Below are 17790 nucleotides of genomic sequence, written 5' to 3'. Positions count from 1 at the left end.
CCTCTGACTAGTCTGTAACAGGCCACTAGATCCCCCCTCGGCCTTCTCTTGTGGAGGCTGAACAGGTTCGGGTCCCGCAGCCTCTCCTCATAGAGCCTGCCCTGCTGCCCCCGATCATACGAGAGGCCTCCTCTGGACCCTCTCCATGCTGTCCACGTCCCTCCTGCAGTGTGGCCCCCAGAACTGGACGCAGTACTCCAGCTGCGGCCTGACCAGTGCCGCATAGAGGGGGAGGATCACCTCCCTGGACCTGCTCGAGATACATCTGTGGATGCACAACAAGGTGCGGCTGGCCTTCCTGACTGCATCCCCACACTGCCGGCCCATGTTCATCTTGGAGTCAGTGATGACCCCAAGATCCTTTTCTGCCTCTGCCCTGATGAGAAGGGAGTTCCCCAGCCTGTAGGTATGGTGCCGGTTGTTCCTCCCCGGGTGCAGCACCTCGCACTTGTCAGTGCTGAATCCCCTCCTGTTCTCCTCCGCCCACCCCTGTAACCTGTCTAGGTCCAATTGCAACCTATTTCTCCCTTCTGGCGTGCCCACATCCCCCTACATCTGAGTGTCATCAGCAAATTTGAAAGGTGCTTTTTACCCCCTCGTCCAAGTCACTGATGAAGATGTTGAACAGTGCGGGCCCGAGGACCGAGCCCTGCGGGACCCCACTGCCCACATCCCTCCAGGTCGAACATGACCCATCCACCACCGCTCTCCGGGTGCGGCCCTCCCACCAGTTGGCGACACATCTGACTGTGCGGGTGTCGACACCACAGCCCCCAGTTTCTTAATGAGAACGGGGTGAGAGACAGTGTCAAAGGCCTCCGAAAGTCCAGGAAGACGATGTCCATTGCTCCCCCTGCGTCTAAGGATTTGGTGACCTGCCGCTAATGAACCCATGTTGGTTGCCCCTAAGCATAATCTCCCCTGCTCGCCCCTCGTGGACATGTGCCAGGATAATTCTCTCAAAAAGCTTTTAAGGGTCACTGGGCCCCCCCCCCATCCTTGGCCTGGGTGCACCTCCCCTGGGGCCTGGGGGGGCCGGTGGGGGGCTGATCTGGTCCCTGCTCAGGAAAATGGAGGCAAAGAAGTTGTTAAATAGGTTAGCTTTGTCATCTGGTATGACGACCAAATTTCCCAGTGTGTCCTGCAGGGGCCCCACATTACCTGGTACCTTCTTTTTGCCCCCTGTGAATTTAAAAAAGGACTTCTCGTTGTCCTTGATCAGGCGATCAGGGCTTCTGGCCGCATCGTTATCACCCACATGGTTTAGGACCGTGGGGTAGTAATCGGTGGGCTGGATCACGGCCTGCATCATCCCCATCACGTCATGAATCCTTGCTCCGGGTGGCCCGTAGACCTCGCGTGTCGAGGTCCTGGTGACAGATGGGGCCCGCTGTAGCTCTCAGGACGGAGTCGCCTATGACGATCACGCAACGCCTTCTCCTCCGGGACTGCTTATCTCCTTCCGCCTGTTCGGAGCGTGGAGAGTGTGGAGTTGCCTCCTCTCCCTCCTCCTCCAGTGTGGCCAGGGCCTCGTACCTGTTCTCCAGCCGGAGCGGAGGAGCTGGTGCTGCTGTGTTACGGGCAGCCCTGGATCCGGAGGTGCCCGTCTGCCACTCTGCAGTGGAGGGCACCTCCCGGGGTGCTTCTCCCTTGGGTGCGTGGCCCTGCAGGGAAAGGAAATAGCCACCGATTTCTTCCTCCACCTTCTTCTTCCGCCTTCGCCCTCTACTAGCAGGAGTCTCCCTCCTGGCCCTGCCTGCTCGCCCGCCGGCGCGCTCTTGCAGAGTGTTTGCGCGCTCTGTTCGCGTGGCGCGGCTCCCTACCGGCTCAGCTAAGAGGGATCCGGGGGGCTTTCCCTCCGGATCTGGTTCAGCTGCGTCCGATCCCTCTGCCCACTTACCTTAGGGGGATCAGCTGCTGCTGCCCCCGCTGCTGCTGCGCCCGCCTCCGCCTCGGGTCTGGTAAGGAGACACACGTGCGTGCGGGACACACATGTGCCTGGATCCCTCCTCTCCCCGCTGCTCCTGCTCCTGGCTTTTTGTACCAGGCCCATCACCCTGGTGTCTGACCTCCCTGAAACCTCATCTAGTCTGAGGCGTTATGACCTCTAATGAAAGCAAACAGCGTTTTCCACAGGAGTGTTTAAGGGGCTTGCTGGCCCTAGGGCAGGGGTGAGCAAAATGCAGCCCATGGGTTGGATGCAGCCTGCCAAGCCATTCTATCCAGCCCGCGGGGACCCTAAAAAATGTAGAAAATTAATATTTATCTGCCCCTGGCTGCCTGTCATGCGGTCCTTGATGGCTTGCCAAAAACTCAGTAAGTGGCCTTCTGCCCAAAATAATTGCCCGCCCCTGCTCTAGGGAGTCAGATGTCTTGGCATCCAAGTCACAAGAGCCTCTGTACACTTGGACAGTCTCCAGTGGGATTCCCTGCAGCGGGTGTGCACCGTAACATGCCCAGGCATACCTAAGACATGATGCTGCATGCTGATGATCATTCACTGCAATTACAGGGACAGGAGCTTGATGCTGCTGCTCCAAAAACCCAGGCTTCTCCCCCCTGAGCTAAAGGAGAATCACCCTTGGCTGCCAGCGGTATATGTCCAGTGACCCAGATCCTGTTCTGCCTCAAAGAAAACATTTTATGTACACCCAGCTGTTGCATTTCACTATGCTCTACTTCTTAATTTGTCTCTGGCTGTCTGGCCATCCTTCCTCAAGCAGGATAAACCCTCCAGAAGCTGGAGCTGAACTTTCAAGCCCCACAGCATTCAAAATAGCCCACCCCGAGCAGTCCTACGGGCAGCCTGCGCTGATCAACAGGAGGTTGGCCACAGTGACGCTGTACAGGACTGGGACCCTAGTTAGAAAGGAACTAGTGAGGATATACAAGGAAGATGAGCTACCTTCCGACCTGGCTCCATCAGGATCAGACGTCCCGTTTCTGCTGTCCCAAGGCAGGAAAAATGTTTAAACAAACTCATTTGTTATCCTGTAACGTCCTTCTGCTCCCTCCAAGCACCTGTGGCTTAGGCAGGCTTGGAGAGGGGAGAGGAGGCTACTCGGGCCACTGCGCCCGGAGCTTGTGCAGTGACACAGAAGGTAACAGCGCGCTCCCACATCAATCGGTGCTTCCCTTTCCTGTAAATATTATTCCAGCACCGGCTGCAGTGCAGCCTGACTCGGTGAGCTGGCCAAGCAGCCAGTGGGAATTCATAAATATTTCCATCCCCTGTCCCTCCTGCACCCTCCTGGATGAAGGTGCAAGATTGATCGCTGCGGTGGCTTGTCTCCATCTGGACAGAGCTGGCAGCGGGAAGGCCTTGGTGTGCTAATTCCCAGCCCAGCAACAAGTCAACTCCTTCGCAGCTGTGGAAGGGAGGTGCGTGCGGCTCTCGGGTGGCTAGTGGCTGCTTCCCGAGTGGCTTGGGGGCCGTATCTGTTGCTGTGGCCAGCAGTCTGTGTGGGCATCAGGAGAGGGGCATGGCAGAGGCCGGTTCTGCCCGTCTCCTTGCTTGTTCTCGTCATGCTTTACTGGTGGGGGACACAGCAAGACGACTATCTAGCAGCACACAAAACACCGAGAGATAGGTCCTGGCCCCACTGAGGTCAGAGGAGTTGGACTGTTGCTCTCAGTGGTGTTGGGAAGTCTCGTTCATGCTGGTGCCCTGGTTTGTTGGAGCTGGAGCAGAGCAAAGCCACTGCCCTGATGCACTGAGCCCTGCTCTCCTTCCACAGGCGACTCGGATGCAGGTCCCGCTTTTGCTGCACTGGTGTGTTCCTAGCAGGGAAGGGGTCTCACTGCTGCTCCAGAGGTGTCTCCTGTATCCCACTGACCCAGGTTGGGAGTCAAAGGGGGCCTGAAGTGATGCAAGCCACATCCCTCCCCTTTGCTGCAGAAACCGGGGCATTATAACCCTGCCTGCCTAGGCTAGGAAGGGCCTTTGCCTTTTTTTGGTTTGTTCTTGGTAGTTGTCTGACAAACTCTTCCCATGACCCAGGCCCAGCCTGCAGATTGCTCACATGCTAGTCGAGTATTTGCTACCACGATTCACCTGGCTGAGTGCCATTGCTTCTGCTATACCTCAGCCCGTGACCCCTGCATCAGCCCCCACCTCCCATTACAAGGTGGAAGAGTTGCTTCCTGCACTGCCTCCTAGCTGGATTAAATTATTTGTCCCGATGGTCTTGCAGCTGAAGATGCTGCTGTCAAGTCAGTGGACCCGAGTTCTAGTCCTGTACCATGGCAGCATCTCACTGTGACACTCTGGGTCCCTCCCTCCACTGCCCCGTGTCTCAGTTTCTCCACCTTTAAAATGGGAGTAATAATACCAACCTCCTTGGCAAAGGTTTTTCAGATCCATGGATGAAGAACACGGCCTATAGCAAATTACTCAGGACTGTATATACAAAGGCCTCGACTGAGCCGGGATGGAGCTGCAGTGTTGCAGATGGAGCTATAAATGGCCTTGTTTGCATTCCCTGCACAGAGCGGCTGTTCAAGTCAGTGAGGCCCTGTGCACAGACCAAAGGCAGACTATCTCCTGTTTATGTTTATGTGGTGCTATTATGTTAGACTGTTACTGTGAGACTTGCATGATAAGTGCTTTTAAATGAGCACATAGTGCAACAGCACATATGGGGCTATAGGTGTTTCAGGGCCAAATCTGAGCAGATAAGTAACTGCATAATGCACTCCTATGATAAGGTGCCGTGCCGTTCACTGCAGTGACTTAGAAGTTACACATCAGCTGCAGTGTTACTCTAATGCCTGTGGTCTCTTCTGTGTGAGCACTTCATTATTAATGTTTTCAGCACTTTTCATCTACAAAACACTTTGCAGGCATTAACATCTCTGGGCAGTCCCTACAGACAGGCGGGATCAGAGCTAGGGCTAGCCCTCATGCCGTGCTGGTTCCTGGGCCTGGGCTGTCCCCTGGCTCAAAGGGCCAATAAAATACCGTTTTTCCACATGGAAGATTTGATTGTTGGGCTAGATTCATTTTTGTTATCATCACCATCATTATTATAAAAGAATGAATGCCTGGCTTGTAGGTGGTGTTTCTCATTTGTAGATCTGACAGGTAAGGACCCTGAGGATCACCTGTCCAGGTCCCTGCCCGAGAAAAGAGCAGAACCTGGTCTTCTGCGTCCCAGTTTGGTGCTGTATTCATTGACCATTCCTGCCCCCCAGGACGAGGGCACCCCATTACCGTACGCCTTTGATCTTGGCACCATCTTGTGCAGCAGCTGGTGCATGAGAGAGCTTGCAAACAGGTGCTGGCATGAGCAAGCACAGGGCCAAGAGAGCACCTTTCAGGGTCCTTTCCTAACACTTATCACTTGTCAGCTTTGGATTGTGAAGGACTTGAGAAGAGAAAGCAGGTATTGCGATCCTCAGGTTGCCAACAAGAGGTGGAGCAGGCTGCTGTGCTCCAGTCAGGGACAGCGGCCTTCTCAGGTGGCACTTCATGCCATGGTGGCATAGAGCCTACCGTGGAGCTGCCCCAACCACGCAGGTATCTTGGCAGGGGCACCAAAACCTCCTAGTCATCCAGGTATGTGCAGACATGGTCTCAGTCAGAGACATCCTAGAGGTATCGCAATAGGAAAGAGAGTCACGGGGAGGAAATTAGCCGTCAGGTCGTTTTTGCTCCCTGCACAGACTCCCACTGCAAGAGAAAGTTCAGCTCAGGATTAGTGCACTGGTTAGCTAAAGTGGCCACAGTAGCCTCAGCTGAGTTAGAGGTGCGAAGGGCATGTGTGATGTGTTGCTCATCTATAGGCAACTCCCTCCTTTCTTTCTTTCTTTCCCAGGTACAAGGGCTTCATCAAGGACTGCCCCAGTGGCCAGCTGGATGCTGCTGGGTTTCAGAAGATCTACAAGCAGTTCTTCCCCTTTGGCGACCCAACCAAATTTGCCACCTTTGTTTTTAACGTTTTTGATGAAAACAAAGTAAGTGTGGTCTGCCGGGAGCTGAGCCCCTCCCCTCCGCGGCCAGCCCTGTGGTGTGGGACACCGCATGGAGTTTATTGTGCAGAGCCGCCCGCTCACCGCTCCTTTCTCACGGTGCCCAAGCCCCAACGTTGGCTTCTTGGGGTGTGAAATGAGAGCAGAGGAGCTTTTGCAGCGAGGCCCTACGCTTATTTTACTTGATTATCATCCTGCAGGAAGGGGATAAAGGGTAAAGCAAGAGAGGTGCTACAAGGCATTTTGCACAGCTGATGCCCTCCAGGCCAAGCATCCCATCTCCCCGAGAGCCCCCGGCGTGATCCGTGGTTGGGATTATAGGTCACTGCAGGTTTTACATGGCCATCACAAGCCAGATTATGCTCCTAACAGCTGAGCTGCCACAGAGATAAATGTTAATCATCTCCCGTGCCTTTAACCCTTTCCTCCTTGCTGGCACTTAAAGCTCTCTTCTCTTTCCTAAAGGGAGTTATTGGGGGGTGCCGGCTCCTCTTTATGTCCGCGTTTTGTCAGACTTGGGCACCAGTGGTTTTGCAAAGCTTCAGAGGAAATAATCCTGGGTTCTGTCTGCCCTGCAAGCAGTCAGTGCCAGCCTCTCCCAGACCTATGCTGCATGCAGATGTGGGGCAGTGGTTTCCCGTACGTCTTCATTCTGCATAGAACTCCGTGAGGGAGAGAAGGTGTTTCACTTCCATGTCTCATGTGCCTTTTTCCATAGGTGACCAGCCTTATTTGAGTTTACATAGCCACGCTGGCCAGAGACCCCTCAGGCTTTTCCCAACTGCCTCACCCTCTCACTGAGACAAACCATGCCCACTCCACGCATGCTGCCTTCAGGAGAAGTCGTGGGCACGTGCCCAGCGCTCTGCCTCTGTCTCAGGAGGCAGCACATGCAGAGCAGGTGTGCTGCACTGTGCTGCGGCGCTCCCCAGCACAGTGCGGGAGCTCTGCAGACTTGCCCTTATCTTCCCTTCCTCGTTGGCTGGGGGTGGGTGCAGCCCATCTTCCCTGTGTTGGCCACTGGTCCGGATGCACAACAGTGACGGGAAGCTCAGGATGAGGCGGTGGCTCCAGCAGTCCCGATTGCAGGCGGCTGCCAGTGCATTTTGGTGCCCAGCCGCTGGTCAACTTCCTGCCCTCTCTCCTACCCTTTGCTAACCCCCTTAGTTCTAGGAGTGAGTTGACCCCTGACTCTTGGGGGGGGCACTTTGGGTGGCAAGGCAAGATCTCAGTTGCTAGAACAGGTGGCAACAAAATTCTGCTCACATCGTATGAATCAGCGGCCCAGCATCTACACTGAGCTGGCCTGCTTGCATCTCAGCCTCTTCCCCCATGCATGAGCCTCTGCTGCGGGATCTCACAGGGCCCTTTCCTTTCTCAGGATGGCAGGATCGAGTTTTCGGAGTTCATCCAAGCCCTGTCGGTCACTTCCCGAGGGACACTGGATGAGAAGCTGCGGTGTAAGTGCTTGGTTCCATCTGAAACCGGGAGCTGGACCCCCTGTCTCTGAAGGCTGGCCGGAGCTAAAATTGAGAGCACAGTCCAAAGCGCGCAGACCCTGCAAGCTGCCTGCTTGCCTAGGGGAATACAGTAGAGACATGTCTCGTCCAGGTCTTGTGCTTGCCCTGGGACAAGCCTGTTCTTAGTGCCCAGGCTTGCAGTGTGCCAGCTGGAATCAAAGAGCAAGGACACGTAGCGGGCTGTCGAGGCACGTTTCCAGAGCACAGAGCTGTGTGCCACTTAGTGAACGTGCACTGAAGTGCCCAAGGTGTGCGGTGGATCGACTGCCCTGTGGAAAAGGCCTCATTACCTCTGGCATGGGAGCAGCCTGGGCAGCAGCAGGGCAGGGGTCCCCCTTGCAAATACACATCAGCTCCCAGGGGCAAATTGAGTTCCCAGAAGCCAGTCAGGTCTTGGCCTCCTTGCTGAGACTGGCATCTGGGGGCGACTTAGCACCAGCAGGGTTGATGTAGGCGCTAGCCAGCTGGAGGTTATGTATTCATCTCACACACAGGCCATTGCCTGACTGCCAAGCATGCTGCAGCTTGGGTCACATCCCCTCTGGAGGCAAAGAGCACTTCAGCCACTTGCCACTTCCCCCCAGTCGATCAGTGCTGTCAGCAGGATTGTGCCCCTGCATGGGTGCATGGAGCTTCCTAAGCCCCTCTGCCTTGCTCTTCGTTTCAGGGGCATTTAAACTGTACGACTTGGACAACGACGGGTACATCACGAGGAACGAGATGCTGGACATCGTAGATGCTATTTATCAGATGGTGGTAAGCAGTTGGGCAGGGGAAGGTGGACGGGACATTAGCAAGTGAAATGGGCAGCCTCAGAAGGAGTTTGCAGCCCTGGCTTCATGGATATGGTGAGGGAGAGCAGGGGAGCCCTTGACCAGCACTCCCATTCCTGCGAGCATGATGCAGACGTGACTTCAGAGCCAGTGCTTCCAGGGAGACCAAGCAGCCCCCATCAGACCCCTTTGGTTGCATATCCCACTGTGGGGAGAGCACTGTTCCTTTTCCACTTCCCCAGGCTGCTGCAGCCTGGGCTTCTGGTGCCTCAGTCTGTTGCTCCAGGTTGGGACTGGCATCCAAGTGTAGGTCTTTGCTAAGGGGGTGATGTAGCTGGGACATGCACGGAGGTTGACCAAATGCTGCCTGTGGGGAGGGGAGCTGGCTTTCTGCAGTGCAGACAGAGGAGCACAAAGCTGCTCTAGCTGACAGTGCCCTTCAGAGATTGTCCCGGTCACCAGTGCCAGAGGGGACAGGGAAAAGACAGCAAGATGCAGAGATCCCCCAGCACGAAAGAGGCAGGGGATGCCCAAGCAGGGGGTATGTTTGACTGGCACTCTCTCGTACCCCCACAGGGAAATACAGTGGAGCTCCCGGAAGAGGAAAACACCCCCGAGAAGAGGGTGGATCGGATTTTCGCCATGATGGACAAGGTGAGTTACAGGGAGTACCTGTGTGTCGCCAAGAGCATGAAACACCCGGCCGTGTAGCTGTCTCCTTTCACAGCAAACTCTCCACCACCCGCCCGGTGCTTCTGTGGGGCTGGTGGACTTCCTCCAGCTTGCTCAGGGCTTCTCAGCACCCCCTCTGTTGCCTCTGGCACCTGTCTCAATGGCGGCCCTCACCTAGACCACATCCTGGGGTGGGGGCATTTGCCTGAAATGTTCTTCCAGCTTCTGGCTTCCCTGTGGGTTCCTGAGCGGGCGGGGGGCTGAGAGTGAGGTTGCTCGAGTGTGTTGCTCTCCCCAGGCCAATCCAGGGCTTGATCCTGGGAAGGACTCTGCCTCCGTTAACGGGCAAAAGTTTCAACTGAACAAATAAAAGCCCTTTGCCGTCAGCCCTCTGCAGCTCTCGCTGCCTTTGCCTTGCAGAACGCCGACGGGAAGCTCACGCTGCAGGAGTTCCAGGAGGGCTCCAAAGCTGACCCCTCCATCGTACAGGCGCTATCTCTCTATGACGGACTCGTATAGTCCTGGAGTCCCGAACTGCGGTAAGCTGAGCAAGGCGCTGGGGCTGGGGACCAGTGTTTGTCGTAGGCAGGACTGGTAGGGTGACACACTCAGGGGAAGTAGATTCACGGATGCTGGGGTCGGAAGGGACCTCAGCAGATCATTGAGTCCGACCCCCTGCCTAGGCAGGAAAGAGCGCTGGGGTCAGATGACCCCAGCCAGATGCTGATGCAGCCTTCTCTTAAAACCCCCAAGGTAGTGGAGCGCGCCACCTCCCTTGGAAGCCCATTCCAAATTTTGGCCACCCTCACCATGAAGAAGTTTTTCCTGATAGCTAGCCTAAATCTGCTCTCTGTCAGTCTGTGACCATTGTTCCTTGTTGCCCCAAGAGGCGCCCTGGTGAACAGAGCATCTCCGATCCCTTGCTGCGTCCCCCTGATGAATTTGTAGGCAGCCACAGTCAGATGGGTGGAAGGGACCTCAGGGAGCTGGATCTCCCCCAGCCCGTGGGCAGGATCAGCTCTGGCTAATCCACTCCCCAATGGAAGAGGGCTAAATGACTGCTTACCACAGGGTAGCAGTGTGCACATGGGCAGGTCCCACGGGGCAGCTGATGTGCTACAAAGCCTCTTTTGCTTTGTGGTGCTCTGCCCATGCACTGAGACACTCCAGATAGGCTGGGCTGGGTCCTGGGAAGTGCACTGGAGGAAACAAGCCAGCCAGGTGACGTCCCAGGGCACCTTTGTCTCTACCCTTGGGTTTTCAGTGCTTCACTCCCCACATTGAGGCAGGATGAGCAGCATCCCAAGAGGCTTCAGTGTGTGGCTTTGCACCACTTCACTGAGCTGCTGCAGGCTTTGGAGCTTGCTTCCATGTTTGCATTTCTGCTAGATGGGGCACTGGCGTGGTAAGGAGGGTGCCAGTATTGATGAGTGGGCAGGGCTGGAGATACTGCATTCCCTGGTTTCCTCTGAGCCCTCCCCTCCTGTATGCACTTAGCTGCTTTTAAGGTGGTATCTAGCAGGCTCTAGTGGAGAACAAGTGTAGGAAGAGGCTGGGCACTCAGGAGGAAATGAGTGTGGAAAGCAGGGCTGGCCCTGGGTGCTTGCGTACGGCAAAGTGCCTCTCAAAGCCTTGTGCTGCAGAGATGCAAGGAGGCTTCAGGAAGATGCCAACCTGGAGAAGTTGGTGGTGGGAAGGGAGGGAGGGAGATGCCTTTCCCCAGGGTACAGGAGAGGAGCTGACATCTGTAGCTAGACTCAGATTTAGCTGGATTTTGTTCCAAACTCCCCCTTAGGCATTTCATCACTGGTACCAGCTGACATGGTGTGGATCCCTCTCTGTGTGCTTGGGGGACAGTGACAAACAACCTTTGGATTTCCAGGCATCCTCCAGGGCTGTTGTAAGCACTGATACAGTAAAGCTTGCCTCGTTGTAAAGGCTTTAAAGCTGGCAGGTGCTGCGGTATGGATCACACTGTATCTGCAGCGATCACATTTAGCAAAGCCCTGGAGGCAGCTTGCAAAATGCAGTGGTTAGAGAAGGTGCTCTTGAGCAAAGCACAGCTTTCAGGGGCTACTACCAAGCAGTGCCAGCACGTTATTAGAAATCACCAATGATCCTTCATGTGGATTCTTATTTAATTACTGTATTAGTCTGATTTATAAGTCAACCCTACATAATACATTTCCATGTGCTACTTCCCCTCGTGCCCTTTGTGTTTTCACCTTGCTCTGGCCTTTTTTTTTTAAGGATTTCACAATTTTGGATCAAGTTCCTGATTGTGAAATTTCAATAGACTGAGGTGAGATGGGCTTAAAAAACACGAGATTTTTAATTAAGACCATAGCAGCTGTGGATTTGGGGCCTGTCCAGTGTCATGTTTCCAAGCTTGTTCTTGCAGTCATAAAGGCTAGAAACTTGCCTTTTTTTCCTTCCCAATGAAAGCTGACCTCCTGTCATCCCCTGACTCCGGGAGCTGGTTCCTTAAGACCAGCCTCCCACATGGCAACACCCCGGACACAATTGTATGAGTCGGCCGCACCGCCTCGCGCTCCAAAATGTCATCCTGCCTCCGGTGTCTTTGACTGAAGCGTGGTGTGACTTGTGCCTCTCCTTCCCCACCCCACCCCGTCTCTCTTTCAGATGTCTGGGGGAAGACTCTCTCTGTGCCATCAGACCACCTCAGTAAAGAAGCTCGCCTGTCCCTCTACGGCCTTCCTTTCTGTTACGCGAACAAAGGATGTGCTTGAAGTGTGAGGCCTCCCCCACCCACCCTGCGCTCTGAATCAGCCGTTCCCATTTGCCAACTTCCGCTTTTTCAAAAAAAAAACCCAAAAAAAGAAAAAGAAAAAAAAAAAAAGAGAAAAAAAAAAAGCAGCAAATTGTGGAGAATCAGGGTGGGGGGGAGGAATGGTGGGCCGCTGCGTGGGGAACACCCCCCTCCCCGCACACTTCGCTTTCCTTTCATTTCTTTTTTGTTTCGAATGGACCGAAAACGACACGAGATTGGACATTTCTTTGGTAGAAAACCACAGACTTGAAGGAGGAGCCGAAAGGTACTGCTGATGCCTGGGAATTCGCGGCCCCTGCGAGCCCACCGAGCGCTCACGGTTGGAGTGGGCTTTCACTGCGTCGGGGCGGGGGGCAGGCGGCGGATAAAAGGCATTTGGAAACGATCGTTCTACATCATCCGCAATTTCAGCAACGGCCCAGCCTGCGTCGCTTGGGATAATATTATTTCTTTTGTGATACAGTATTGTGGGGCTTGGGTTTTCTTTTCTTTTTTTGTTTTGTTTTTGGTGGAAAAAAGTGAGGCTTTTTTATAGACTTATCTACATGAGCGATATCTTTATTTATTTGTTGTGGATCTTGCTGCGTGTAGTCTCGTGTATGTCGAACACCTAGGCGATATTGGTTGCGAGGTTTACACACCTACACATTACTGCAGGGGAAGGGGAGCCTGCAATAGCAATGAAGCCAAAAATCTTTTCCGCACCTCCCCCCCCCCCACATCTACTGTGCTTTGCCGGCTGGCTGATGTTTCCGGGGGGATCATGTAGCTCCTTTTCTTCATTCCCCATTTCCTGCCCTTTCTGCTCCATCCTCTTGATAAGCTCAGCTCATTCCCCTGGGACGGATCTCAAGACCAGAACTGAGCTCCATCTTTCTGTCGACGATCTGCATTTTCTGTTTCCCTTTCACATTTCATGTTGCCATCTTGCCTTTGGTGTAAAGCAGACTGATGAAATATATACAGTATCCAGACTTTTTCTGCATGAAAAGTATTAATGGGGCCAAGTTTGTCTTAGCTTTAAAACAATTCCTCTTTCTGAATACACTGGGAATGTTGTGTGTCCATCTTTCTGGGTTGGGGAAGGGGGTTAAAAACTTGGAACCACATTAACTCTTTTGTAATGACCAAGGAGATTTGGAGCCTGGGGACAGAGACGGCTGGGCGACTGTCTGGTTAGCTGCTTTCATAGTTTCTGAAAAGAACCAGCGGGGCCCGGGAGCTCAGGAGAGCTGTCTAAGCAGACTATAGCTCATAGCTGTTTAAGGCAAAAACACCACCCCTTGACACAGTGCAGAGCTACGCCAGAGCCGTGCTTTGGAAGGGAGCACAGGGCGGAAGGATGACTGTTGTTTCCGAGACGTTTGCTCTCATTTTTCAGTTTTGGAAAGTACAGCGAGGTTTGCTTTCCGGGCAGCACGTGGAGAGGGGAGTCGAGAAGCCTTTCCCAGGAGGTCACGTCCATTCCTACTGCTACCTTACAGTGTCACAAAGATGGGCCTCTGCTAAAAAAAAAAAAGCCAAACCAACAGGAAATCGGAAAAATCAGATCCAGCCCCTCGTGGGGCTGCTCCTTCTTTCTCCTCCCTTTGGCAGAATGGAAGAGTAGACCAGAAGCGCAATATCACGTGCAGACTCTGTCCAGATTCCCGAGTCTGGAAAGCAGCCCTAAGCGCAGAGATACGACCGGAGGTGGCTCCACAATGCAGCCGGAAACTCCTTGTGCTGCCTGTGTCTGGGATGATGCACCATGAATCCCGGGGGCCTTTCCTGAGATCCTTAGCCATGCATGATTGTGTAGGTCCCTCTTGTGCTCTCTATCTGAGGTCTGCAGCTTAGCGGACACCAGCTGCCACCTGAATTTGTGGAGGAGGGTGAGCAGGTGTACTAGTGGTTGCCTTCCAGCCTTTCCCATTTCCCAGGCTTATCAGGCCAGATCTCTTGGCCTCATCCTGGCTGCACCTCCCTAAATAGGAAATTGTGTGTGCAAGATCCACGTGTCAAGTGACTTCTGGGATGCTTAGATGTTATGGCCGGCCTGTGGCCATCCCTGCTACAAACCCAACACTACTGAAATGTCACCCAAAACTTCCATAGGCTGCAATGACACCTGTTGGGCTGCTTATCTTGTTTCCTGTCCAGCAAGGAGGAAAGATGTGATGTACCCTGCTCCTACATTTTCCTGTGCAGTGCCGTGTGCCACTAATGGAAACCTGTGCAACAGGCAGTGGCTGCTTTTCAGAACCAAAAGAATGATTAATAGCTAGGACTGTGCCTTGGTAAACCCTAGCCACTGTGCCAGGCACTGCTTCCCTTTCCCCTCCTACTGTAACCTCATGGGGTAACCACAGCAAGCCATGCTTGGTCTGGCAGCAGCCAGTCCGTATGGCCTTGCTTCAGCAATGTCTGCACGCTAGTGGGCAGGTGTGGCTTTCCCCATGGGTGCAAATATTCAGAAGAGGCATTGCCTGCCTCCATAATCAGACAGCCGTGACCATCTGTGCATGCACATAGATTTTGCACATTAACTCAGGCTCCAGAAACATCAGCAATTTGACTTGTGAAGACTAACAATGACAGGTTCGTCAGCAGCCGCTGGCAGTAAGTCTGTTATCCCCTCTAGGCTGCACCGGGGGTAACTCAGCAACCCTCAATCCAACCAGGTCCGATTCCTTCCAGGAGAAGGCCACAAGGTCACATTCACATTAGCATGAACCTGTCACTGGGAAAACGATGGCTTTCTTCCAGTGCTTTGCATTCATGCTTAGTCAGCCACGTCTTACAGTGCAGTGTTTTCATTTTTTGTGATGGAAACCACTTTGGAGTCTCTGCTGGCTGGTGCTGCTGTGCAGCGTTACTCTGATTACGGGAGGGCACATGGCAGGCCCTCTGCCCTGTCACAAGCCTTGGAAACCAGGAGGGCTTCAAAAATCAAGCAGCCTGTTTCCTCTCATTTCTAGCACACAATTAGATGAGGAAACGCTTGGGATCGTGCTTCATACGCCAGTCCGAGTCAGGAGGGTTTGTATCTTTTGAGAGCTCAACCTGATTTCTTTTCCAGCAGGACAGAATCCCGTCCCTGCAGGCGTCAGAGTGCACGGGACTGGATCTCTCCTCCCCGAATAGCACCAATGTCTTCTTTTACCAAGCTTTTCCCGTATTTCTCCTGAACCTGCGCTTCCTCACTGTCCAACTCACCGGAGCAATGTGTAGAGCTAACAGGTCAGCTCTGCCATTGGCATAAATTGCTCTGCATTATACCTGCTGTGCATCCAACCTCGAGCCAGCGGTCCTGAGCCGTGGGCTGTGCTCAGCTGTGAGACAGCGATCATTGCAGTAACCGGAGGTGGCCAGAAGTCCAACCGCCCATGCACAGACCTTACACAACAGAGCAGACCTGAGTCAGGATGAAACCTGTATTTCACTTTCAGCACCTTCCCTGGGATTTTCCAGTGAACCTAATAGAGTTAGGCACCCAAATCCTTTCGGGTCCCAGCTACCCTTAGCTTCTCATAAAAGCCCGAATCCTCAAGCAGAGTAGCTGTCTACCTGGGGTGATTGCTTATTCCCCTCTCCCCAGCTTAGCTGGTAAGGTGCTCGCTCTTGTTCTGCGACTGTACTCTGTTTGTAGCTACAGCAGGAGTAAGACTGTCCTCTCTGGGCTGCCCTGAAAAGTCATCCCCTTCCGTGCATCTCTCTTGCTAATAATATAAAGCACAAAGTGGTTGGAAGTTGCATGATCTATTTTGTTGCTTGTTAAGTGGTACCACGGGAGCTTGACTCGAATGCATATCTGGCTTACTCGCTTCCAAACAGTACTGCCAGCTTTCTTTTTTTTCCAAGACCTTAATGGATATGATTTCATGCCTCTTAGCACAGAAAGAGCAGTAGCTTTGGGGCTTTGGATGGCATTTGCATTGGCAGAGCAAGAGAAAAAATGTGTTGGAGGGGAGGAGGGGGTTGAGAACTGCAGACTGGATATTTCTGTTTCCCCTAAACGGCAGCATTCACAGGGGACGGCCTGAGACCTTGCAGTGAGTGATTGTAATCCCTCAGGATGTTTGCCTATGCTTGAAGATATGGCAGGAACATCAGTGTCTCTGGTCGTCACAGAGCTTGCTGCCTAGTCGCGAGGGGCCCTGTGGTCATCTCCAGCCCTGTTCAGAAAACCACTTCCGCACATGCTTCAATGTGCTGAAGTGCCCTTCCAGGAGACTTGCATCCCTGCATCAGGACTGGTATGACTTCTGCCGTTGTTGACAATATTTCTGGCTCTTCAGTGATTCCCGGTCCTGATAGCTCCTCTGCTGGTGCTGCCGGTCCGGCCTTTGTCACTGAAGAGGGCAGTACTTCCACATTGCATTGCAGGGCCCCGGGGACGCCGTGTTTTGAAGCCTCCATGCTCCTTCTGGGAAATGAGCACCAGCACTGAAAGGCTAAGGCTCTGACGCAGGCTTCTGCAGCGTTACTGTAATAGTTTTATAAGGGGAGACTTGCTGAGTTGGACAGCCCCGGAAGAGACTCAGGTGCCCTTATGAAAACCCACCAAGAAACAGCTCCATTTTCACGGGTGGGACAAGTTTGACACTCATAAAATCCAGGCCTCCTCCCATTGAAGCCAATGGGCCAGTCCTCCACTGCCGTAACAAGTTCCACTGAGTGCAGCGAAGTTATGTTGGACTATCCTAGGCCAGACTAGCTCGTATCACTTGTGCCATTCCCTTCAACTGGAGCAGGGCCGTCGTTTGAATCATGTAGAGCCACTGCAATGACACAAGGGATCTGATGGCCTCTGAGAGACCTCAGTTTTCTCCTGACTGCGGTTGGACCCATTGCCTCGGAGAACGGAAGGGAGGGATGGGGTTGGGCTCCACGGCACGTGCTCTGTAGGGGCGTATCTCCCTCCTGTCAAAGCCGGCAGGGCCTGGGTTTCCACAAGCTGAGCAGTGGCACGTAAGACCCCACTGATTTCATGGAAAACTCAATTCCCTTCCTTCTTTTAGGGCCCAAATGCTATACTCTTGGAAACTCTGCTGTGCCTCTCTTCTCCCTTACTCTCCAGTTGCTTGCAGGTGCCAGCGGGTGTTTAAAATGAACGTGTCGCTTCTGCAAGTTTCTCTAATGATGAATGCCGAACCGTGCAGAATGTGCAGCCCTCCGCGGGCAGGGGAACGTCCTTTGCTCCGACGCTTTCCTCTGACAGGCGTTTAAGCCTGGCAGAGGGTTTGCATCAAATGGGACACTGCACGAGCCATTCAAAATGACCTGTCCCTCAGAAAAAATTGGCCGAGTTGGGGAAGGCTGCCTAGGTTTTCAAAAGGCGTCGCTGTCTGGGGGAGCTGCGGAGAGTCCGGCTTACTCAAGGAAGCAAGGAGTCTTGTATCAGCAAGACAGCGGATGAAAAGGGAGTCATCCCCCTTCTCAGAGAGACCGCAAGCTTTGTGATGCCATGGCTCTCTTTAGCCTGCTTCCTGGGAGCTGCATACAAAGCCTACGGGCCGGCGCTAGTAGCAAAGAAACAGTAGAGCCCTTCACCTCTCTGTCCCTTGAGACGAGGTAGGAAAGAAATGTGTTTGGCAGGAAGAGTGAGCCCAGGTGGATGAAGAAGGAAGGGTTGGCTTTGGGCTTAGAAGGGCTTCAACCGACAGAGAAACCCTAAAACGCAGAGACTCCTGGGATAAAGGCAATCCCAGTCGATCCCACTTTCTTTAGAAATCACCCCTGTTGTCTCCATTGCGGCCCTGCCTGACCTCTGCTGAAGACCACTTTTGCTTGGCAGTTGATTTTTGTTGGCCTGCATTTGCAGCAGCCGCTTTTCCACCTTCCGGACATTGTAGTCCATGAACCCAGATTTGCTGTCCCCCCCCCCTCCCCCCCCCCCCCCCCCCCCCCCCCCATCCCTTCTTTTATATATTTGCACATTAAAAAAAAACACACAAAAAAAACAACTCTTGCCTGACTAGAAAGCTTTTCTTGATGACTAAAGAGCCTGTCTTGATGTTAGGTTTTGTAGCAATGTAAGTTTTTCTTCTTGGACAGAGAAGCCCGTTGCTGGAACCAGATG

At 53.5% G+C, this 17790-nt stretch overlaps 1 protein-coding gene across 1 annotated transcript in view; it reads left to right on the top strand.

Moving 5' to 3' along the window:
- Nucleotides 1-17598, top strand: part of NCS1 (neuronal calcium sensor 1) — an 83810-nt gene extending 66212 nt beyond the window's left edge. Inside the window, exons 4-9 of the mRNA XM_090021339.1 lie at nt 5817-5955; nt 7352-7430; nt 8158-8246; nt 8840-8917; nt 9356-9474; nt 11579-17598. Of these exons, the coding sequence (XP_089877465.1) occupies nt 5817-5955; nt 7352-7430; nt 8158-8246; nt 8840-8917; nt 9356-9454 (484 nt within the window). The 3' untranslated portion in view covers nt 9455-9474; nt 11579-17598. The remainder of the gene's footprint in view (nt 1-5816; nt 5956-7351; nt 7431-8157; nt 8247-8839; nt 8918-9355; nt 9475-11578) is intronic.
- Nucleotides 17599-17790: the final 192 nt, after the last annotated feature.

This window comes from Crocodylus siamensis, chromosome 11 (genome assembly GCF_052110815.1).
Source record: "Crocodylus siamensis isolate JL-2025a chromosome 11, ASM5211081v1, whole genome shotgun sequence".
NCBI classification, from domain to species: Eukaryota; Metazoa; Chordata; order Crocodylia; family Crocodylidae; genus Crocodylus; species Crocodylus siamensis.
Note: the sequence above shows the minus strand (reverse complement) of the source record. Positions and strands in the feature narration are given on the sequence as shown.